Here is a 25,267-nt window from a genome sequence, read left to right on the forward strand (position 1 = left end):
AGTCATTGTTCAGGCATACTAAGCTATAGGCTATATCACTCTGTTGGCTGGCGAACTTAAAAGTTTCATCCGGGAGATCCGCGTGTTGGAACTTGGTTTTAAATGCCCGCGCGAGGCCAGCTGGTTGTGATATCACGAAACAGCTAAGCCAATCAGAGCGATGGCACAAACACGATCGGGCGCCGGGGTTCTTGGTCGGCAGTGGTGAGCGGATAATTGCTTTCGTACTAAAACTCCAGATATTACCCGTGAGAGAACGCAAGTATTCTGTAGCATCGTTTTAATCGCACTCACGCCTGGGGAGAATGCGGCATACTGCGTCGACGCTCCGGTGATATTAGGAGGCTTTCGTGGCGTTGGCACACTCGGCAAACACGTGTGCGTGTGCGTGTGCGTGTGTGTGCGCGCGCGCGCGCGCGCGCGCGCGTGTGTGTGTGTGTGTGTGTGTGTGTGTGTGTGTGTGTGTGTGTGTGTGTGTGTGTGTGTGTGTGTGTGTGTGTGTGTGTGTGTGTGTGTGTGTGTGTGCGCGTGCGTGCGTGCGTGCGTGCGTGCGTGCGTGCGTGCGGGGGGTGTGGAGTAGCCGAAGTGGTGGGCTCATGGTTCATTTTGCATTTTTGACCACCTGGGGCACTATAATGTACACGCTGACTTCACACAACACACGGGATGTTTAACATTGCTGTATTACCGCGGCTTAAATTTGAACCCGCAACTCAAACATAGAAGCCGAACGCCAAAGCCCTTCATCCATGTTATCAAGCACGAGTCGAAGCTGCATGGTCGCTAGCAGGATGGCTTGCCATGGAAATGCTGTGAATAACCTTAGGGAAAGGCAATACACGTGTCCTTGTCTTATCAGCTGCCAGCAACTAAACAGGGGGGCGGACAGCAACCAGCCACTCGCCTTTCTCGAGTTCGTCGTACGAAATTCAGTGAAATCTCGCGTACGTACGACAGGCGTGATCGAGACTCCCTCCGCGAGCTGAATCATCGTCTCGTACCTGACACGGCTGATTGACGTGGGAGACGAAGAGCCACGACGCGTCAGTGCCCGGAACAACCTCGCACGGTGGTCGAAAATCGAGCCGTGTTGTTCCTGTTCTCATCCTCCGCGTGGACCCACGTCCCGGACAGAAACGCGAAACGGCGCGTGAAGGCTGAGAAGGAGGAGCGACAGCCGCCCAGAACAACGGACGCGAACCACTCTGTGTATACGGGGAAGAGTCATGGGGGGAAAACAAGAAGCCAAGCAGAAGAGGTGGTTTGAAGAAGCAAAGGTTGAGGACGAGGACGAAGTGTATATAGTGAAAGCTGCAAGCAGGGCGTCGTGCGTGAGTGCTCCGCGATTCACGAAGCAGGAAGAACAATAACAAGAACAGCAACAGTAGCAACAACATGTTTTGTGCGTGTGTGCGAGAAAGAGCGGCGGTAATGGATTAGGCGAGCCCCGTACGCATAGGGGCACGCGCGTCCATCGCCGTGTGCTGCAGAGCGGGGGGTATATAGTCGGTGGGAGGGCTGCAGACAAGGAGGAACCATTGAGGAGCGCAACGGACGTCCTGGCTCCGGCAGGGGTGGAGCCACGCGAATCGCCCAGCTCGAGCAGGCAGCCATACCGGGAAACTGGTTTGACCAGATAACTAATGACGGGGCTCAGGGCAACCGGAGCCCCGTGTAATGCCGGCAGGAGCAGACAGGGGTCACGCCGAAGGGGCCAGCCGTGATCCATTCTTGGCGCCGTCGACAGGTCCATTCATTCTGCTAGTCTCGGGACTGCTGCGTGCCGTGGACGGCGCCGTGGTCTCGCAGCAGTGCCTTCTTCTGGCGGACGTGTAGCGTGCTGTTTATACCTGCCTCGCCCAGTCGTCATCGCTGGGCTTGCTGGCCTGCCGCGAGCGAGGTGCCGATTAGCATCGACGACGGGCGAAGACGTCGACCAGTGCTGGCGGTGCGGCGCCTCCGCTGCTGCTGGTCCGGACGTCGTCGCCGTGTCGGCCGAGAAAGAGGGAGGGAGAGATGGCCTGTTCATTCACCAAAAACGTGGTACCGCGTTTGCTCGCGTAATCACGGCACGCACTCCCCACTCCGCGCCTCACTGTGAGAACGCTGCCGTAGGAGAGTTGAGCTCAGCCTTAGCAGCAGCAGCAGCAGCCCGCGGCTTTTTTATATTTATACTTAGCCTGACCGTCTTTCTGAAGGGCGAGGAGTCTTTATGTACACAAGGGGTGCGCTTTATTCTGCACAAGCTGCTACTCCAGGGTGGCTTTCGGTTCAGGGGGAGCACCTTTGAGCGGTGGTCCTGGCAGGAATAGATGGGATAGTAAAGAGGATCTTGCTTCGTTTTTGCATTCTTATGAGTGCGCTGCGTGGGCACTCATGAATGGAATTACGAGGAATCGCTAGGTAGCTTCAGCCGAGGATAACCTGCTTCCCCTGAACGTCGCGTGCTTTCAGCGCAAAGAATATGTGCATGCCTTCACGATGTCGTTCCTAAGCGCACCGTGTAAAAAATATATATTATAAATAGAGAGATGATGCGTTTATAGCGTGCAATGGTGCGCGTGACCGAGAAGCTAGATACAGAGTCTTGACTAACCTACGAAGGAGTGCATGGAGTAGGTAGTTAGGAAGTTAGCCAAGCACACAGAAGAAATATTGGCCTTGCATTAACAGGGAGCGGTGCCAGAGCGTCGCCGGCATTGAACCCAAGTATGAACGTCACTGGCCTAATTGCCTCAGAAAAGCTGGACCAAATCCATTACAAAATACAAAATTTATTTACATATGTCTAGACATTAGAACTTCCGGTTCAGGGCGCGACCTTTCAGCTCGACACCTTGTCGAACCTCCCCTTACCTCTTGTTGCATTTGCCTTTTTGGAGGCTTTTTTCCATTTTGGGGTGTTCACTTTCGTTTTTTCTTTTTTTTTACTGCCTACTCCAGCAAGTATAAAAACAACCCAACCAAGTCGTTTGCGTTGACTTATGCGCTCTTATTTTTATAAGGATATCCATCAATTCACTGAGTTCATCAGAGCCCCTATCGTTCTTGAACACGTCATGCAGCTTATATTTTAACAAAATAAGCGCACACAGGGCGCGCGTCAGGATCAGTTTCTGACTGCCCAGGCCAAGCAAAAAACAAACAAAAACATGATGTGCCTCGTGGCATAAGTGGGAGGTCTTCTTTTTTTTTTTTTTTTTTTTTGGGGGGGGGGGGGCACGTTGTAGTACACCCCAGAAAAAATGCACCGCTACAGCCATCCAGAAAGGCATGCTCAACAGGTGCGGCCTGCTGAGTCGCGCCTCCGTAAGCGCACGTCCTTGAGGAGTTTACAGTTACGCCCGCTGCTTTTGCCGAGGGCGCCACTGTCCGGTGAGACGTCGTCGCCTTGATCGCGGGCCACGCGGGCACGCGGGCTCTGAGCGCGCGGTTTGCTTCATGTCTGGACGCATTCGCCTCGAGTCTGCGCGGTCAACGCAAGCTTTGTGTGCGAGCACGCTTACGTCGAGACGGGGCGCGTTTGCTTTTTGTCCTGTGCTCACTTCAAGCATTTTGCTGTGCGCGCGTGAGGCGGCCAGGCTCACGCAGGCGGCATTCAGTTCAGTTCAGTCGTTCAGTCGTGTCCGACTCTTCGTGACCCTATGGACCATGTCACGCCACGCTCCCCGGTCTCTCACTATCTTCCTAACATCACATAACTTTATCTGCAGTGCCTCGAGGATGCCATCTAACCATCGCGTTCGTTGCCTACCCCTTCTCCGGCGACCCTCAACCTTTCCCAACATCAAATCTTTCTCCAGCGACTCCTCTCTTCTCATCAGATGACCAAAGTAGCTGAGCTTTAACTTTAGAATTTGACCCTCCAATGAGCAGTCAGGGTTTATGGTCGCCAATATTGACTGATTTGATCTTCTGGCAGTCCAAGGAACTCTCAAGAGTCTTCGCCAGCACCACAATTCAAACGCGTCAATTCTTCGGCGGTCAGCCTTTTTCACAGTCCAACTCTCGCATCCATACATCACAACTGGAAAGACCATAGCACGAGTTATACGGATCTTGGTTGGCAGACTAATGTCTCTGCTCTTTACTAGGCGGTCAAGGCTAACCATTGCTCTCTTTCCCAGAAGCAGGCGTCTCCTAATTTCATGGCTGCAGTCTCCTTCCGAGGTAATCTGGTAGCCCAAGTAGAGAAAATCTTTCACAGCTTCCACTTCTTGTCCCTTGATGCTCCAGGACTTGATAGGGCAAGACGCCATGATCTTTGTCTTTTTAATGTTCAGTTTAAGCCCAAACTTCTCACTCTCTTCTTGTACGCGCATCAGAAGTCTCTTGAGTTCCGCTTCACTTTCTGCCATCAAAGTGGTATCATCCGCATATCTAAGGTTGTTGATACGTTTTCCAGCAATCTTCACTCCAGCTGAAGACTCGTCCAGACCGGCCTTCCTCATGATGCCCTCTGCATATACGTTAAATAGGCAGGGCGACAGTATGCAGCCTTGCCTCACTCCTTTCTCAATCGGAAACCAATCAGTAAGACCGTGCCCAGTTCTAACTGTGGCCTGTTGCCCTTCATACAGGTTCCTGAGGAGACAGATGAGGTGAATTGGAACTCCCATCTCTTGAAGAGCTTGCCACAATCTGCTGTGATCTACGCAGTCAAACGCTTTCGCATAATGAATAAAGCAGAAGTAGATGGGTTTCTGGAACTCTCTTGCTTTTTCCATGATCCAACGAAGGTTGGCAACTTGGTCTCTAGTTCCTCTGCCCTTGCGAAACCCAGCTTGCACGTCCGGAAGCTCCCGATCCACATACTGCTGCAGCCTACCTTGGAGGATTTTCAACATCACCTTGCTAGCATGCGAAATAAGCGCGATCGTGCGGTAGTTGGAACAATCTTTGGCACTGCCTTTCTTTGGAATGGGGATGTAAACTGACCTCCTCCAATCCTGTGGCCACTGCAGGGTTGTCCAAATCTTCTGACATATTGTATGCAGAATGTTAACAGCGTCATGGTTGAGGTTTTGAAGCAACTCAGCTGGGATACCATCAATTCCGCTAGCGTTGTTCTTAGCAAGGCTTGCTAACGCCCATTCAACTTCACTCTTCAGGATGCCCGGCTCGAGATCAGTGATCACAACCGTCTTATGTTGGGTTTGCACATTCGGGTCCTTCTTGTACAGTTCTTCTGTCTACCGTAAATTAGTACGAGTTCCCTTGCGACCTGCAGCGTCTGGAAGCGTGGCTCAAGAATATTTCACGCCAAAGGCAATCGGTAAAAGAAGCAAGTGGGAGTCTTGAGACAGGTTTCTGGCATGTTCCTTCCATTTCACGGAGAATGACTACAAAAAGAATGCCATGGTGAGGCTCCAAGCTGCTTCCGACTGCAGTCCCGACTGTGTTTCATAGATATCACCAGTGCACGCAAAAGGACAACGTACAGCCCAGAAAACGCCGTTGAAGAAGCTCTATACCGATGGCATAGTATTGGGATATACGATGAGCGTGGAGGTTCAGGAGAAAGCCTTGACGATAGTGAAAGTCCTCTGCACTATAGCCACGCCGCAGAAGCCTTTTCTTCACAGGCTGCTGTATACTAGAACCGCACGCAGAATGTAGTTTTCTGGTTCATCGAGCCTGCCGAACTACACTGGATATTTTACGTCTTGGAAGAGGCGAATAAAGCGGAGAACAGACTGAAAAATAGGTTGGACGCAAAAGATCTGCGAAAATTGCAACGCAATTGTGGTAAAATGAAAGAACGTGTAGCTCCAAGTCTGCGAATTTCCAGGCTTTTCTACAGGTATTGGAAGCAGCGGAAAAAGGTGACAAAGCTGTGATTTTTATCAGCAACCAAGTGACCACTTTCAGCAAGAAAAAAACGGCCCGCATCCTGCGGATATGCGTTTGTTCAAAGCAGGGGCCTTTTAAAGCTTCCATGTCTTGCTACGCTTCAAAAATACGTCAGCCGGGGAAGTAGGAGTGACTCCATTAATAAAGGAGCGGCTTCGTGTCGAACACGAAGAATTAAGTGTGGAGCAGGAAGTGTACTGTTCTCTCATCATGAGATGGCTATTGTCTTTTAAGGATATGATATAAACCTCTCTCAAGGAAGGTTCTCCGTCTATGAATGTTTTCTTCCTTTTTTTGTGTGTGCAGCCGTGTAATAAACGTACCTATCTGCTCGGCTGCAGTTGCGCTTAAAACGTTTCACAACTTCGCTGCGCCAAAGGTATTTTTTCTAACTTAGACAGTTTACATCCTTGATGTTTCCCGGAAACGTGCTGGAACGTTAAGCAATGATATCTTGTGATCGCAGGTAAGCTAGTTTCACAACTGGATCACTCCCGATGCACGTTCTTTCACTAAAGTTTACAAACCAGCGAAATGATATGAATTCGCGAGAAGCAAATAAAGATTGGAACAAAAAGGTTCGGGCGCATATACGTATAGCATCTTGAGGCAGACCGGCACGACGGAAGTGCGTTTACTTTGACAGGTCGTGTACAATGCGGATAGCGTTATGGTGTACAAAGTCTATCTCCAACTAAGTCGAAGATCCCAGGTTATCAGCTAGATTTTAGCTAATAAACGCCTTCCTATTTCCACCGTAACATTTGTCAGATAATGAGAAACTTCACAGAGGCATGCTCACAGCTAGGGACACATATTTTATTGGGTAGCGCTGGCAGCTTTGAACAGGTTGGCAGGTTTTGTGTATACAAGTTGTATGCAGCAATGAGTATTTAGTATGAAAATGACACGCACGGAATTCACAACATTGTGATTTAAAGATTTATACATTAGGCTACCATGGCCGCTGAACCACCGTTTATGGATCCTTTATAAACGGTGCGCTGAACAGCTTCGAATTGTTTACAGCCGGGTGATATTTTCGTCTGACAACCAGCTTGACCTGAATGCCCAACATCACCGTAATACGCGCACTTTAATAGAGTGGTTTTGAACTACCGTCACCTTAAGTTTCCTGGTGCACACGCCAGTATACATTCTTGCCGAGTGAACGCTAAGCGCTGACATGCTCATACTAGACATGACAGTATATAATAAGTCGTGTTGCCAAATTGTATGAAACGGAGCTCTTAAATACTTAGAACAGCAGGCTGCGATCATGCCGACGCTTCACTTAAAGCGAAGTTGGCGCAGCTCTCCGCGCGCGGCTCTCCCCGAGCAGTGGCGCCGCTGCGCTGACGACGGGAAGTAGGTGCCTTCCATCGCTTTTGGACGACGTAGCAGGCCGCACCTAGTGCGCTTCCATCGAGCGGCCGTGCTTCAACAACCTCTGATTTTCTCCGCAGCATGCATTCGTACAGCATGCTGAACAGAAAAACAAAAGCACGAAATTCCCGGGAGTAACGTATTGATTGTGATTGAGGACATCATCATGACTGTCATCATATGCATGCAGTTTGAAGAATTTTTTAACTCTGGCTGAAGCATTAACTTTTTTTTTTAAATATTTTCAGTACGTTTTCTTGACCTCCACTGGACAAACATATGCATTTTTTTTTCCCCGGGAATATCAGGCCTACTATGCCCGCATTTATTTATCTACGAATATACTGCACGCCACTTTTGGCCCTAGCAGAAGAAACAGTAAAAAAACGATCTGAACAACATCATAACAAAAGCAATGAAACTAACAGCACAAAAAATGCACAAGGCACAACATAAGGCAGACCATATTTTAGCCAACCTAGAACAGGCGTTCTAATTCAGCCACAAAATATGATGACATTCCTCTCGGCTACTGTGAGGGGAAAAGACTTTTTAAAAGATTCCGTGCGAGTGAAAATAGGTGTCAAGGAGCATTTAGGACAGAACTATAAGGGCTTCACGTGCTTTGGGAGAACTATATTCAATGTACCATTTTTTTCTGCGTTTGACGTTTTTGGCGTAATTCAATAAAAAGCGCGCAGAACAAAAGCTAAGAGCACTAATGACTTCCCACAATTACACTATAAGACCTGAGGTGTTATTTAGACAAAACCATAATGTTTGGAAGTGCAGGAAGGAGGCGCAGCCGCATAAATTCTCGTATATAGTATGTTCTCCAGCAAAGGCCGGAGGCTGGCGCGACTTCTCTCATAAGTCGACTGCCACGCAAACGTCGCGAACTCGTTGAATGTTCTTTACATTAGCTTGATTACGAAACAAAATTAGCGGGGTTCAACCACGCTGAATAGGTAACCAGCTTAAGCACTGCTATGCATGGTTTAGCCATCGACGGCCCATCACCGAATCATCCATGGCTAGACTGAGGAAGCAGCTGCCACGGGAAGGCGAGAGCACCGGAGGAGGAGTGCACGGCGCAGCCAGTGATCACGTGATTGCGAGGATGACGTCACTCGAGGTTCGGCCGGTAGCAAGCCGAAAAGTGGCGAACAACTCACTGCGGCGAGACACAAATGAAACTGGCGCGTGCGCAGTACGTATAGCCTGCGCAGATGAATGACCTTGGAGGATGGTAGCAGTAGAGCTTACGTTCTAAAATCTGGAGCGTGTGCAACAACTTGGCGAATAAGAACACAATTCAAATAGCCGCTTGTGCAAATACTGACAAATCTCCACCTCCTCTATTAAACGTTCTTGTATTTCTCTGTTCTGGTTCTTGGGTTCCAGTGCGTATTATTTTGGTACTGAGCTAAAGGAATTCCAAGGCATAAGTAGACAGATTACGCAAATTTTTTAGCAGATTTCAGAAAGGCACATCCGCAGTCTTGATGCCAAATCTAACAGATCTACGTAGATTAAGTCGGCAACCTAAACCACATCACAAAATCTCTGCGCCACTCTTTTCTATGTTGTTTACTATTTCTTGTGAAAGCGAATGGCACCACATTACAGCTACAGCACATTATAAACTGTGTCTCTCACAGCCTGAGTCACTTCGGGACGTTAAACATAATAAACCAAACCATTATAAACCTCGATAATTTGAACTCAAAAGAGACGAAAAATTTGCTTTAATGGAGTTAGCTGCTGTCATGGCTCAGTGGTTATGTCGCTCAGCTGATGACCCAGGAAACATGAGCCTTTATAATACACTCCATTTGATGGGGCCAAAGTGTCAGGTAGAATTTAATGAGTTTAAGTGAATGTGCTTACCAGACCTTGTGACGGTTCTTTGACTATAGTGCTGTAGTCCCTCTAGAGTGACATCAAAGCAAAGTATGAAAACGTTACTTAGAGCAGGTATATAACTGTAGCCAACGCTTCATTGGGTATGGTATTTTGGTTCCTCTAGCATCACAGTAGAACAAAGTAAAAAATATCACTAACTGGCTGAAATCAATGCAGCTGCAGCCAACACTTACTTAGCTATGGCACATTGGTTTCTCTATAGTAGAATACAACCTAAAAACACAGCAGTTGCTATGGGCCATGGTATGCGCCATGTGTAATCCTTTACTCAAAAGTAAATGAAAGAAGTTTTTGATAATTATAACTATACACTAAATGAGCCAGGCGCACTGAAACTCTTGAGCTTATAATTTGGTGTGATGGTTATTTTCATACTTGGGCAACAAAATAAGTTTTAACTGTAAACTATACAACCACAGTAGAATTTTGTGTAGTGGTTACTGCAGACTTAAGTTGTACCCGATTATACTACCACATTAAAGGCCCAGTTACAAAAGTTGCACATGACTATACTATGACATTAAAGGCTGCTGAAAAAAAAAAAAGACATTCACTCATCATTAGGCACATGTTGCTTTAAAACTGTGCACAAATCCTTCTGGCACCTGGTTAGGTCACGGGGTGACAACAAACGCATCATGGCTGACATCCCCTTCTCAAAGTGAGTCGCAACGTTGTCATGTTGCTGGAAAGCTTCAGCGATCTTCTCAATTGCTGCCGTTCTTTTGTGGACGGTGTCAACCTGCGATGGGCCCCGATTTGCATACCTTGAACGACTGCTAGGTGCGAGCGTTTGAGGATGCAGCGGTGCATTCCTCGTGTCGGGAGATGGGTTAGCCGCCCTCTCCACGTCACAGCCTGTGCCATCTTTATCGTCGGGCTGACGTGAAAAACAGACCAAAATACTCATTCACTTGGTAGCCACAATAGCACATAAATTTAGACAACGCTAGTGATGCGATGCTTCAAGCCTGAGCACAGGCAAAGAGGCACTTTAGAATAGATTTGGTGCAGAATGGTTTATATTGTAATGCATGACAGAACCTAGTTATGCTGATGTGTATATTGTGAGGCAGCACTTACCAATTCACATTATTCTCCAAAAGCTTCAGTGAAAGCCCTGGCTGATGACATTGCCTTTGTGGCATCCAAGAAAGTCATGCAGGAGAAGAACTTCAACTTCCCGGAGTATGTTTCTGCAGCAGGCTGGCCACTCTTAGTTGTACAAACCTTCTTTCTTTCAGTCCTGTATGTTCTTCTTTTATTATTAAAGAAAGACCACAGGAGATCTACAATTTCCAACATTTGATTGGCGAGCCATCATACATTCAAAGCACTCAGAGTTGCTTGCAATAACTGTACGTAGATATGCTAAGCTGTAAAGCTATAAAGCCCAATTGGAACCACTAGTCAGATTTTTTCTTTTCAATATTCTAGTCTTTTTTCTTTAATTCCTGCCACTGTTGTTCTTCCCCTCAGTGCCCTGCGGCTTCCTTACACAATAGACGAGGCGAAATCGGGACCGATTCTTAGGAGGTTGCCGTAGATGTTGTTCAACACTTATTTATTCAGAAGACGGGGATATGGCAGCAGTCCTGACTGGCGCCCTCAGTTCAAGGCACCAGAGTATGGCATGCGCGCTCGATCGACTGGGGAACAGAATTGTTTGAGTCCTGACGTGGACATATTTTTATTATTCAACCTATTTCTCGAAGGTACGTCACACCTGGAAGACAAACCATGTATACGGTCATGAAGCAAGGAATGCTTTCACATTGAAATACCAATAGGAAATGATTTTGTTCAACATAAAAAAAAAAAAAAAAAAAAAAAAAAAAATAAATAAACTTAGCCACTTGATCGAGATATTTGATCAGTTATTTTGACTGGAAGCACTAATCCAGCTCAAATGGTCCAATGAATGGTGAAAACACAACTGGTTTTAGAGCAATTTGTTTCAATTTCCCTGGTGCTGAGGATTTTTTTTTTTTTTTTTTAACAAGGCGCGCGCTGCCATCAAAGCGCGCGACTAAGCTAAGTTTTTGGTTCGTTTGTCGCGCAGCACACTGCTGCAGCGCTAGACACAGTCTTGGTCTCTATCGAAAGCTAGTAACAGCGAGCACACTCTAAAACGTGTACAAATGCACGCGCCTACAAACAATTGCGAACGAAAACGAGAAAAATCAACTTGGGAGTTTTGGAGACATTACCTGCAGTGTATGGGCCACACTCTGGGTACTTTAGCTGCATTTCCTCGCAATATGTTCGCACAACGTGGCACGCATATGATTATCGGAATACTCGTCTCTGTGAATATCTCAGGGAGCGGGAAAAGTTTCTACTAGGGCGATAAAAAAGAAATTCGCTTCGTAGGTGAACCTCAAACCGTAAGAGAAAGATGGACTTTGAATGGTGAAGACATCATAGTACTCAGAAAATGAATCAGCGATCGGTGGGTTGTTGGCGATCACATTGGTTATCTGTCAATTCGGAAATTTTAGCGCTTAGCAGACCGCTTTCGCGCTCATGTATTTCGGATTGACCACAAGCTTGGATTGGATCCTGAAAAGTTGCTCGTTGCCAGAATAAAATGTTTTACCACTAATGCATCGAGTCACGGCTACATACCTGCAGTGTGAAAACTTAAAAAAGCATCTTTGCCATATCGTGAATCGCTGCTCGCGGATTGGAGCATCGCCTCCTCCAGAGGCGGCGATGACTGAAGCGAAGCAGAGGAAACCAGTGACGTACGTCATTTCACCGGCATCACGTCAAAGCGGATCGCGAGAGCGCTTCGCGATTTAGTCCGTCGTGTGAATCCACTTCAACCGGTGAACAAGGTGTCCTATACCATCATGGCTGCTAGAACAATTAGCAAAGGAGTGGAGAGGGTTTACATGGCAGTGCCGCCATCGCTTTCGCTCCATCAAGGGGCTAGCGGGAAAGCTACGCAGCATTTAGGTGCCAAATTTTATACGGGAGATCAGTCTCCATGCAGAACATAGACTTTAAATTTATTTTCGATCTGTAAACTTAAGAAAATTGCCGGAGCTGCCTTTAAGTATTCCCCTATTTTTGCCCTGCCAAACGACCCCTGCCATACATGAAATTTTGTGCACTTCTCACTGAAGACGCGAGTTCATTAAGGAAGTAAATAGACCAATCTGCTTACCAACAATCTGTACAACTAGACTGCCTCAATGAAATCGGTGCCATACTTTGAACAGGCATTCATTTTCTTGCTGTACGATTTAAACCGATAGAGTCACATAAAAAAGGCCTCCGTCATTATAGTGTTGAAGTAGATGGAGGCAAAACCCTCTTCAGTTATGCAGTTTACTTGCGAAAGTGGCTGGTAATTATGACACCTGTACTGCACTTTTATTTTAGTTTCCATATTATAAAGGCTGTTTTCATGAAAAATAGCATCACCTTTGTTAGAACACAGCAATCTATTAACGTAGCCCAACATCAATTTGTAATCAAAGTCCTTTTAAGGGGGAAAGCAGGCTCAAACAATACCCAAATATACCCAAATTGCATTCATCTCCCTTCAAGAAATCATATTGATATTTCGCACGTTGCTTATAACAGTGTCCCATTTTGAGCATGCGAAGTATTGCTAGAAAAACCTAAAGTGTACTCGTGCTAGAAAACAAAATGCATTTTAAGGTACACTCCTTAATGTACATTCTTCAAGGGTGATGCATTTCAGAACTATGGAACTTTCTTCACTTGTCACCCCCAATTAGAAACTTTTCTAAATTATGAAAATAATTTATTACTTTGTTATTCTACCAAAATCAATTTTATATCTGGTTAAAAGTTTTCCTTTAGGCACAGAAAGTTACCATGCAAATGTAGCTATTTTGGTTAGAATATGCAGCAAGCAAGTGGTAAAATATGAGGAAAAAGACTTTCGCTGAAAGGTCTCTTATGGAGAAAATGTTCCTTCAAAGCACTAATATGATATTTGCAGAAACTGAAATCTTGGTTATGCATTCAAAACCATAAAATGAGCCAAGTAAGCAGACTTTAGTTTTGCTTCCTCCAGACTTCTTAACAAAAGTGTTCTTGGTAAATGTCTTCATTTTTTTTCTTCCCGCTCTATATAGAGGCCAGGGATCTGTGCTCATTGCCGGCTTCTTTCGATGTGGCCAAGTGCCACATCGTAAAGCAGACATGGTGTTACATTCTCCTTTGTGCAGAGCTCATTTCCTGCAAAGACTGCATGAAAAAGCTGGTGCATTGGGCTCCGAAAGCACAAAGTAACTGCAAGCTCTTGTAGGTTCCAAAAATGGGGCACATTAAGAACACTGACAAACAATGTCAGAGTGACCAAGAAATGAATATTGAAAAGGAATTTTTCCCGCAACATGTGCTCCAGAATTTAAAACAACTAAAAGACAATTATGTTGTCTGTTCTGAGGTCAATAACAGCCATGCAAGCAATACTTGCCTGATCTCGTACCTAATTGCGCATTGACACGAGCTGCACAACATTTGTTTTTCAGCGCTTACTTGACATCACTTGCAAATTGCCAGGCAAATTCTTTGGGTACAAAAATATTTGGAGAATTCTTAGCAAATGCCAAGTGCGGAAATGAACTCGTTGCAGTCACAGAGGCACATACAGAGCATTCATAAATTTTTATTGCGCTTCCTCGATGCGATGAAATGCATATTATATATATAATATATATATATAAGTGCTAAACTATTTATACTACACAGCCTTTTATGTCTGCTACATGACAGGTTCACCATGTCTAGCAGAAAACAACTTAAAAAGCACTTTTTTCTTTTTTTTTCTTGTCATGCTCTGAGTACAAAAGCAATATCGGGACATGCGACATAAACACGTCATTTGAAAGTGGCGTCTTCAAAGTTCAAAATTATCAATTCCATTTTTGTTTTTCATTTTTTGTACACGACAATGGTAAATAGCGCTTTTTTTTTTTTCTCACAAAGAACAAACACAATAACATTGAACTGGAGTGTGCTGTTGCAGCCCAGGTTCTGTGATCTAAAAACGGATGACTTCTGGTCCACAGGCCCAATTGAGCGTCCAAGCTGCCAAATCAAGCAAAGAGAAGAAGAAAAAAAAAAAAAACCGATAAGAAAGATGAGGTGATCAAACTGCACTTACTCACTGAACAAACTCTTCTGAATAAGCCCCTAACTCAGTCTAGTTAAAGGTTTTGCTAAACAATGGTGGACTGCGAGAAGTCACTGGCAGCATTTGTTCCAAGTTCCAAGACAGAATTATCAGCACTATTACACTCGCTGCAGTCGAACAAATTGGCAAGAGATCTCTCGGCTTACTAGTGTCGCGTTCGTTAAATCAGACAACTTCGTAACAGAGCACAAACGACATCCGTTTATTTTGGGTTACAGCAGACGACTGACGCCCCAAGCGTCTCTCCGTGGTTTTGTCTTTTTAGCCTTCTCGTCTTGGCTTGTCTGTCGACTCGGGGCTGTCTTGTTTCGGTTTCGGTTTCGCAACACATTCCCCCCCGAAAATGACTTGTCATTTTTCTTCGTTTACGTGATCTCCGGGGGGGTACAAGAGTTGGATTGGTCGCTTGAGAGATGATCCTCCAGGTAGCTTCAGCAGGCACGATCTCACCTTTCCGTCTCTTCCCGGAAACAGTTTCTCAATTCTTGCAATCTTCCATTGTTGCCGTGGCTGCAGGCCATCACGAAGGAGTATCAAATCCCCTTCCTTGAGTGTTTTTCCTTGGCGTTCATTCTTCTTTTGCACATTTCGCAGTTCCTCGAGGTACTCTCTTGTCCATCTGCGCCAGAAGGCTTCTGTAGTCTGCTGGCGTCGTACCCATAGTCTGTGAACTGATATACGTTGACCTCATCTGCTTCGATTTTCCCCACGCTAGGCAGCGATGTGAGGCGTCTTCCCGTCAAGAAGAATGAAGGGCAAAGGGGTTCCGGTTCTCCGGGTTCGTCGTAGACGTGAGTTAAAGGTCGAGAATTTAAGACTGCTTCAATTTCTGCCAGTACAGTAGTTAGCTCGTCGAAGGTCAGAAACTTGGATCCGATCACCTTCTTGAGCGCAAGTTTGGCTGATCCGACGAGGCGCTCATAAAAGCCACCCCACCATGGGGCGCGCTCCACTATGAACTTCCATTCGATTCGTGCTTTTGCGACGTAGTCAAGAACTTCTGGTTTTCGGATAGAGCTCCATAAATAAAGGAGATCTCTGTTGGCCTTCTTAAAGGAAAGCGCGTTGTCACTGTAAATGACCCGAGGTACACCTCGTCTTGAGATGAAACGTCTGAAGGTCATCAGAAAAGACTCTGCGGACATGTCTTTTGCGAGCTCTAGGTGCACCGCTCTTGTTACAGCGCAGGTGAACAGTGTGATATAGGACTTGTGCAGCGAGTTTTCTCCTTTAACAAGAAGTGGTCCCGCGAAGTCAACTCCTGTTACCTCAAATGGTTGAGCCTCGTTCACTCGATCAGTTGGAAGCGGTGCTGTCACTTCAGTGGCTGGACGAGCATTGTAGCGCTGACAGGTTATGCACCCTTTGATGATTCTTTTCACTAGCTGACGGGTTCGCACAACATGATACCTCTCTCTCAACTGCACCAGAGTATCTCTTGCTCCACCGTGAAGCACTTGCTGATGTGCTTGACGCACGAGCAGTTCTGCTAGTCGATGTCGACTTGACAGTACAACTGGATGACGTTCGTTGTACGGCTTGCCGCTTTGTTGAAGTCTGCCGCTTATGCGCATGATACCATCGTTGTCAATAAACACTGGAATGTCTCTGAGGGGCGAGTCTGCGGGAAAGCGTTCGCCTTTTTTCACGCACTCAATTTCTCTTTTCAGGTCATCTCGCTGAGTTTGCCGTATCCAATATTTTTCGGCTTCATTCAGTTCAACCGCCGTCAATGGACCCTTGTCACTGCTCAGACGTCGCAACTTCTTGATGCATCTAAATACCCATGCAGTCACTCGGAACAGTCGTGTGGCACTGCTGTATCGATCTGTGTCCAACAGCATGGGAACTTCTGTGGTATTCGTCGCTTGAAGGACCTCTATGCTTCGTCTTTCTTCCTCCATTGGCGGAATGTTCCTTGGAAGCGAAGACATCTGTGGCCAAGCGTTTTCCGTAACCTTCATCCAGTGCGTTCCTTCCCACCAGGTGGAGCTCTCAACAAGCTGATCAGCTGTAACTCCTCGAGTCATGATATCCGCCGGATTTTCTGACCCTGGGCAATGCCTCCACGCTGAGGTATCGGTAAGACGCTGGATTTCCATTACGCGATTCTTCACAAATTGCTTCCATTGCGTCCGGTTTTTCACGGTGCCACAGAAAGCGCAATGCATCTCTGTCGTTCTCTCTGATCTCGATTTGCAAAAATGCCTTTTCAATGTCGGCTACCAAAGCTATTTTGTGGCTTCTGAAATTTAGTAACAGTGCTACAAGGTCGGCTGTCAAATTCGGACCACTTTCGAGGTTTTGATTCAAGGATTTTGCCTTCTGTCCATGCGATGAAGCATCAAAAACTACTCGCAATCTCGTTGTATTACTCGTTTCCCGAAAAACCGGCTGATGGGGCATGTAGTAGATCAGCTTTCCCTCTTCCTCTTTTTCTACTATCGGTTCAGCTATGCCTTCCATGCAATACTGTCTGATGACAGCGTCGTACTCCTCCAAGAGATGAGTTTTTCGAAGTCGGTTTGTCAGTTGTGACAAGCGTTTTTCAGCAACTTCCTTGTTGTCACTTAAATCTATATTCTCCTTCCATGGAAGGGCTACCTCGTATCTAGAACCACTGCGCCTGATATTCTCTTCGAAAGAATCAAGCAGCTTGTGCTCCGCACAGCTGTCATCATCCGTGATTCTGATCGACTCGAGAGTCCAGAATCGTTCCAAGCAGTTTGCAGCTTCTCTCTCGGCAAGTGATACGCGAAGAGCAGTGATTTGCATGCATTGCGAGTCACAAGTCTTGTACCCTACTGGTCCCTGAATACACCACCCAAAGGGTGTCTCCACTGCTCGCAGTTTCCCGTTGAGCTTCTTGTTTCTTCCCGTTACAAGTTCCCAGTAGTGCTCTGAGCCGATAAGCAGGTCTACGTCACCTCTTTCGTTATCGCAGGTCATGTCAGCGGCAGTCAGGGCTCCAAGTAATTCTTTAATCTTGAGGTCAGGGATCGGGATCCTTTGCTCACAGATTATGTTAGTCTCAAGAACTTCGATCTGATACATCTTCTTATTGTGCGCGGTTAGCGACACCAGCACTCTGTTAAATTCTCGTTGTCACTGGTGTCCGCCGAACACACCAACTTTCAGCGTTTCTTTTCCAACAATTTTACAACCGAGTTTTGCAGATGCTTTCTCCGTAATGAATGACCGTTGGCTTCCGCTGTCAAAGAGAGCACGTAAGTAGAGGGCTTTACGTTCGCCGACACACAATATCGTTGCCGTTTGCAGCAGTACTTCTCGCTGTTTAGGTACTTCTGACGTAGACTGCAAGTTCACGGGGACAGTCGTCACATCGTTCACATTAGCCTTGACTTTCGGATGGGTGAATTCCGGATCACACATGGTTGTTGCGTGTCGTCCTGCACATATTGTGCATCTAATCTTGCTTCTGCACTCGTTAGCACGGTGACTCGGTTTCACGCAACGAAAGCAACGTCTTCCCGATCGTAGCATTTTCTTCTTTTCTTCTAATGGAATGCTAGCACAGCAAGCGGCAGTTTCGTGGTCACTCTCCTTGCAAAAGAAACAACTTGGATTTGCGGTTTGGTGAAGTAGAGCTGCTGACGATTTAAATTTCGTTCCAGCGCTGTTCTTTTTACTCTCTGCTGGGCTGAACATCTTCGACTTTGACGCCTGCTGCCTCTTACTCATACTTTGCTGCGCGACCAGGTTTTCGCGGCTTTGCACTTCGATCCTCAGAAAGTCAACAAGCTTGTTGAGTAATGACAGCGTACCTTTTGTAGCTGTTTCTCTTTCTGTTGACTCTCCCGGTGCGTCATCCTCCCGCAGCGGAATTCCTCCTCCGTCCGAGCTCCGTGTTATGGCTTCCGACCCCTCCTCCCTCGCCACGGTCCGATGGAAGTCGAGCAATAATTCTTTCGGCAGAGCGCGCCGTACGAGGGGGAAGAGCAGTGTTCCGTACGTTTCCTGCTCCTGGCCAAGCGCCTGCAGGCCGCGGATCCGAGAGACGAGGGTATCGTATAACCTCCGGAGGGAGCGTATGTCTTCGGCGCTCCGCACAGGCTCGAGGTCCAAGAGCGCAGGCATGTGCGCTTGCACGATGGCGTCCGCTTTGCCGAAACGTCTGGTGAGCAGCAATATGGCGTCGTCATAGCACTGCGATGTGGGAGGGAGGCCCTGTATCGTTCTCGCTGCTTCGCCTGTCACCACCGATTTTAGGTATCCGAATTTATCCAAGGTCGTCAGACGGTCGTTTTTGTGAATCATTTGCTCGAACTGCTCCCAAAATTCTTGCCATGACACTTCTTTGCCGTCAAATTTTATGAGCTCTAACCTTGGAAGCTTCACCTGGCAGGCCCCGTTCGTCGTGGCTGCGTCGTTGGGGGGTGATGCTTCTTTCGGCTGCCTGTTTCCTTGAATTTCTTTAATTTCCTCTTGGAGCTTCGCGATGTATGTAACGACCCGGTCGTCATACTCGATAGATTCCTCGTAGTCCTGCTCAGCTTCTTTCTTTGGCACTAGAGTCTCGACAGAGGCGTTAACTTCGTTCAGCTGGGTCTGCAGAGCGCTAAGTCTCGCCAACAAAACACTGAGTTCTTTTACATTGTCCATGCGGCTCTTCATGCAGGAGTCAATATCGGAAAAGAGGCGGGTCACATGAGACCGAAGAGCCGTTCTCTTCGCTTTGTGTCGTTCCATGTCGCTGTACTCTGGTAGCACTGGGCGGCGGCTTCGGGGTAGAAATTGGCTTTTTCTTCGTTATTAGTCGCCTCCAGGACTGGCAGTTGTCTTCGTTAGGTCGCGGCGTACATCCCGGGTCTTCGGCACCAACTTTATCTTTATGTCGCGTTCGTTAAATCAGACAACTTCGTAACAGAGCACAAACGACATCCGTTTATTTTGGGTTACAGCAGACGACTGACGCCCCAAGCGTCTCTCCGTGGTTTTGTCTTTTTAGCCTTCTCGTCTTGGCTTGTCTGTCGACTCGGGGCTGTCTTGTTTCGGTTTCGGTTTCGCAACAACTAGTGATAAAGCTGTCTACTAGGGAAGCATCCCGACAGGATTTCTTTACTGCAAGATGAGTTGTTGATTGGCCAAAACCACACCTGCCTGCATGTGGCATGGAGGCCTGGAGTGCTGCACACGTCGCATGCTGTGCATTGCTTCTGTGGACATGAAGACATGGTATCTAGACCTGAACTATTCTGAGGCTGATGCATGATGTGTGCATCAACAGCACGGAGATCTGACAGAGCAAGGAGCCCCATGCACACGTGGACAGCGGCACACTGGCATGCGGTGAACCGCCCATGGAGTTAGTAACAACCACCACGCTGTGAAAAGGGTAAGAGAAAGGAAGAGAGCACTCTTCCTAGTTGCCATGTAATGGACATATTTAAATGCACTTCGCATGATTGAACAGCCTTTTTAGGGCCCTCCTGAGGAGACAAGTTCGAGTAAGACAACCTGTATCTCATGATCCCTTCTCGTTCATCTTAAAAGTAGGTCTGCTGTGTTTGACTTCCTTTTCCAGTTCACCACTTTGGCACAGCAACTGGCACTTTCTGTAGATTGTTGCACAATGTATAACAAAATCTCAGTGATACGAGCGTTGTCCGACTGAGGAAAATGCTTGCATCCTGACAAATTCATATCACTCGAAAATGAGTAAAATCTGGGTTGTGAAACATGAAAAATCATTATCATAGTGAGGCTAACTACACCCACCGCAAGACAAAGGTCCCTCTCATATTCTATATATGGCGCCTATCAGAGGGGTGGACTCGTGGCTGCATATTTGAATATGTAGCAGTACTGGGCTTGAACGAGTACACGCACCAAATTTTCATTGAGTATTCTGACTGCGGAAAGATGTGATACACATTACCAAACATGACTAATCATATGGATTGCATGAAAAAGCAGTATATTATTTAAAATTGAATTTTTTTCCCATGATGTTTCGGTTTCAATTGCTGAAAGAAGGCATCAAAGACTCCTTGAGGTCATTTGAGGCGTAAAAAACTGCAGTATTTATCGCTTCTTTGTTCATTTTAATTTGCACAAATGCTTACACAAGCCTGCTCCAAAGTAATAATAATAATAATGATAATAATTGGTTCACAGGAAATGAAAGGTGCAGTATCTGTCACACTTGCTCTGTGAACACCGGAACCGCGCTGTAAGGGAAGGTAGGAAGATGGGAGTGAACACGAAAAGCGAGAAAAGGGTGCTGTAGTGGAGGTTTCTGGAGTAATTTCAACCACCTGGGGATCTTTAACGTATACTGACATCACACAGCACACGGATGCCACTTCGTTTCACCTTCATCGAAATGCAGCCGGCGGCGGTTGGGATCGAACCCGGTTACTCTGGCACAGTAGTCGGGCATCTTAAAATCACAAAAAGTGAGCAAGCAATGATTACTCAAGTGATTAAAGCATGTGTATGATAACATAGCCATCGCTCAGCAGATGAAATCGAAACCGAAACTGCATGAGAAAAACATTGAATTATAAATTATTTAGCTGGTGTAAGTGGATTCTGCATGGTGTTTCAAGTACCCTACCATCTTGTGCACTACTCCAAGAAAAGAAATCTGTGAAAATTTTGGCGTCTCCTTTCCTTTAGGATAGTTGTGGCTATGTACCCAGAAAGAAAACCATACTCCGAATCCACTGAACTGAACGGAAATGCAGGTGTGTGCAGCATTGTGCATGGTACTCACTGCGAGAGTCACATAGAGTCTTGCTGGGTAGAGGAAAAGACCAATAAGTGCTCTGTGCTTTGGCTGGGCGAGTGGTAAAGGGAGACATCCGAGTTGCAGCGTGAGCCGACGTCTTCAAAGCAGGCCAGTTCTAATGCAGCGCACATTGCGGATAAAGAAAGAGAAAGTTCCTCACTTACTTTGCTATCAACGTAAACACACAGCCAAGAATAAATGTCCCCAGAAAGGACTGTTGGGCAACTGAAGCTAGGCACAACACTTAAAAAAAAAAAAAAAACCCTATTAGGTCTTTTTCCAAAGCCACACAAGATATTAAAGGTACAGCCTTTGTAAAAAGTTTAGAGCCCAAGGGGTCTGCTTCTTTGCTTTGCAGCAGCTTGCACAGAAGTGCAGCATCATAACCTTTTCCATTTTTTTTCCATTTTTACAGTGACAACTTGGTGCTTCTTTTGCACGCAAGATGTGAGTTCACAGCTGTGGGCGTAAGCAAGTATCTGCAACATGCCTTGGTAAGCAGATGCCCATATGTTTCTGCTGGTGGTCAATCACTCAGATGTCAGCATAGCACCTGCTTAATGTGAACACAGTGAAAACTCTATGTTATAAAATTCAGTGCAACGAGATGCATGACATAACAAAATATTTTAGTTATCACTATGTTGTATCTGCAGTACACTAAACGTTTTTAGCCTCAACGTAATAAGGTAAATGTTTTCACATTTTCAACTTAACAAAATTTTACTGCTGGCCTGAAGCAGTTTTACGATGCTATCAAACAACTGAGCAAAGCGAGCGCATAACAAAGTATGCACTGGAGCATGTAATAAAAATTGGATGCCACTCTGGCAGTTGTATGAAGAATGCACAGGCAGACGTAAATATGATGACAATGACGATGATGATGACCCCTCAGCGGAATGCACGTTAACTGCCTTGTCATCTGGGGTGGTACAAGTGTCAGCGAAGTCAACCAGGCAAAATCGGTGTCAAATTGGGAGCCCTGCATGTACTCTCCAAATGTTTCACGCCACATTTCTCCATGTTGGTAAGTGCCACAGGTGCCAAGAAAGTGACATGAGAGAGTGGGTAGTATGGCCCACTACCATTGGGCTTTTCTGTTTCCTTTTCCAGAAGGGACAGTGTGTCGGCAAAGTGCTTGGGAACTCACGAAGGATGGCGGCAGCGAAATAAAAAATAAAAAGGTGCTCACTGACATGCTGAGGTGGTTTGCGAGCTCGCAACGTAAGACATGGTGAAATCTCTACGAGCATACAACTGACAAGCAACACCGTAGTCAAAAGCAAAGAATGTGCAACTCAAGGATTTTCTCATGTGCAGGCTGCAACGCGTTTTTCAGGGTTCTTTTGCTAGCATGCTAGGTGTTGAACTCTGAATAAACGAAATTTCGATGTGATGAAGCACACTGTAGAGTCCACCCACTTTGTTCCATTGAAGTTTTAAGTTGTACACAAAATCCCACACAAAAAAGTTTTCAACTGTGTCATACTTCCACACTGTATGGACGATAACAACATCTTTCCCAATGTTGACAAAAACCTCCCACTCCCAATACAGTGTAACTGCTTCCTGCTCAAGCCTGCTTGAATCTTGACCTGGCTTCTCCGTGCCTTTTCTGTTCTCTAAAATGCATCTCCTATGTTGGTGCGTCTTTGATGATTGCTATGTTGCATGTCTCTCAGATTAAATTTATGCTTTCTGGCTTTGTCGAGCTACTCCGCATCCATCCTATTTGCTCCAAATCTGCTATGCCACCGATTCGACCTACTCTTCAACTTGTTCGACTCACCACTGCCGCTAGAGGTGCGCACAGCTTGCCTCTCCTTGTATGGCGACTCGTTCATGGCATCGGCAATCCGCTCCATGAGTTGCTCTTGTCCGTTGGCCTGGGACGATGTGCCCGAGCTGTCAGACCAGTGGCCGCACACTTCCAGTAGGCTGGGTGGACCTTCGAAGCTACCTGATGGGGTTGATGAGTGACAATACACGAGTCACTGTCACATCCGAGGTAGGAATCATTCAATACGGTGAGGCGTCAACAATTTGAACGCACTTGGTATCAATGCTAGGGGTAACGTTAAAAAGAAAGGAAGGGACCAGAGGGTGGGTTTTGGAGCTAATTATGAGCAGCATGCATCTACGTCACAATAGTGATCATTTTGTGGTGCATGAACCACGGAGAAGGGCTGCAGGCATATCTAACCGACTTATTGTTATCTGTTTCGGCTAGCACTGCTGCAGCTGTGCTCTGTAGCATGGCACCCGTGATATGTCACTTGAATACCTCCTATAGGTTGATGTCCTAGTCGAGATGAAGATAAGAAAATGGATTTGGCGAGTGCACATATTGCACAGCAGATAACTACCATATTTTCCTGTATATAAGATGCGGTTTATTAAAAAAATTTTCGATAGTGCGTTCTATAAAACGGTGCTGCGTCTTATGTGCATTTTTTTTTTCGTTTTGCGCAATGTTCAAAGGAGAACTTTATCGTGAAACGGTAATGGTGGCGACACCTGCAATTACAATATTTACAATCATTATAGTGTTCTAGAATTGTACAGCCGTCTCATTGGCAGAATGCCAAAAGGTGGCGACGTCCATGCTCCTCGCCCTTTCCATGCTGCCAACACAAGACAGATCGAGCAGACTTTCTTTCTAGTTATGATTTACAACATAGTTTGGTGGCTATTGCATGTGTGTTTTCTCTTCCCTGTATGTGTTTTGCCGTGTGCGTCAGGGCGCCCACGCGCATTGACGATCAGCGCCGCGATTATGAGCACAAAGAGGACGCCTGAGCGCTGTCGCGAGAAATCAGCAAATGCTTACCAAGATGAAGCCTTTCAAGGCTTTGAGTAATAATAAAGTGTTGCTGCTCTCATTGAGCAAGAGTTTTTTCGCGCACAAGTGTTCCTTTTTTTTTTCTTTTTTCTGTCATTTGCACGCACATGTAACAAATTTTCTTTCAGGCACATAGCACATAATGGTTGTTCAAGCATATATAGTCAAGCCCTATTGCTCTAACCTGAATAAACTGAAGTGCGTCTTATAAAGGGTGAGTTTTATACACCATTTTTTTTTGTTGAAAGGCTCTAATTATGAGGGGTGCATCTTACACAATGGCGCGTCTCATAAACAGGAAAATACAGTAATAGTACCTTTATTTGGGGTGTATGCAAATATTAAAATTTTCGAATATGAATAGAATACAAACATAGGGATAAAATGCTTTCAAATATTGAAGATCTAATCTGTTTTAAAAAAAAGGGGAAAATTAAGAGAATAGCAAACACTAATTGTTTTGTTTGTTTCAGATTTCATATGGTATTTGCAAATAAATTTGCACAGGAGTGTATACACTACTGAAAACTCCCCTATATATTTTATACAGGATGCTGAATACATTAAATTCATGTTAATTTGGTCTTCAAGGAACCAGGAAACGAGTCCAAATTATTTGAAAGCTCGAATTATTGAATGGGACTGAAAAAAAACTGCCAACGACCATTTGCATTGCACTAAATTTATCTGATGAGTGCCTCTACGAACACCTGCACAATGGTTGTCTGCATACGAAATGAAACCGAAGTGAGAACGACACTTTTCTCCGGCTTGGTCAAGTGCTTTGCTGTGCGCGAACTGTCGGAAAGGCCCTCTTCTCAAAAGAGAAGGTTCTTCCACTACAAAACGGCCCATCACGTTTTAAGGATGCTTCGCTGCACAGTGTACGCGGTCAAGCATTGCAGTGAAGCGGAGTGAAACTGCAGTGAATTCGAAAATTTAGTGTGTATTCAGAAATTTTCAGATGTGCAGAAAATTCTGAATATTCAATCTTGAACTTCAGTGCCGTTCTAAGATAGCCCCTCCCCCCTTCTCTGTTAGTAATTTCAACATGAGCGAAGGGAGGGCACTTGCTTGGAATATTATGGCACGTCGGGTGGCCGCTCACGCAACGTGGTAGCTTACAACTGTATGCTATGTATCCATGATTGCATGTGTGAGATAAAAGAGGCACAGATATTATAAGGGCAAGCAGCAAGTAACAAAGCACATGTACGTGAACGTAGATCAAAAAAGGGGCTAGGGAGGCAATAACACAGTTGTGTCACACAATTAAAGGTGGACCTTAAGTGCCCCTCAAATTTTTCAGAGGGAAAATAAGTCA

The 25,267-nt window shown here is 46.0% G+C and overlaps 2 protein-coding genes across 2 annotated transcripts in view; both read right to left on the reverse strand.

The window, feature by feature from the left end:
• Positions 1–2,249: 2,249 nt before the first annotated feature.
• On the reverse strand, positions 2,250–19,054 carry LOC146197161 (uncharacterized). The gene is made up of 2 exons (XM_084597134.1): positions 18,130–19,054; positions 2,250–2,299 (listed from the first exon to the last, which is right to left on the reverse strand). The coding sequence occupies exons 1-2, from the start codon at positions 19,052–19,054 to the stop codon at positions 2,250–2,252; spliced, it is 975 nt and encodes a 324-aa protein (XP_084453260.1).
• The window catches only part of LOC146197162 (BCAS3 microtubule associated cell migration factor-like), a 53,067-nt gene continuing 41,600 nt past the window's right edge, over positions 13,801–25,267 (reverse strand). Inside the window, exons 20-22 of the mRNA XM_084598937.1 lie at positions 22,891–23,061; positions 21,084–21,213; positions 13,801–14,238 (exon numbers count right to left, since the gene is read on the reverse strand). Of these exons, the coding sequence (XP_084455063.1) occupies positions 21,092–21,213; positions 22,891–23,061 (293 nt within the window). The 3' untranslated portion in view covers positions 13,801–14,238; positions 21,084–21,091. The remainder of the gene's footprint in view (positions 14,239–21,083; positions 21,214–22,890; positions 23,062–25,267) is intronic.

This window comes from Amblyomma maculatum, chromosome 3 (genome assembly GCF_055883805.1).
Source record: "Amblyomma maculatum isolate TAMU_Amacu chromosome 3, ASM5588380v1, whole genome shotgun sequence".
Taxonomy (NCBI): domain Eukaryota; kingdom Metazoa; phylum Arthropoda; class Arachnida; order Ixodida; family Ixodidae; genus Amblyomma; species Amblyomma maculatum.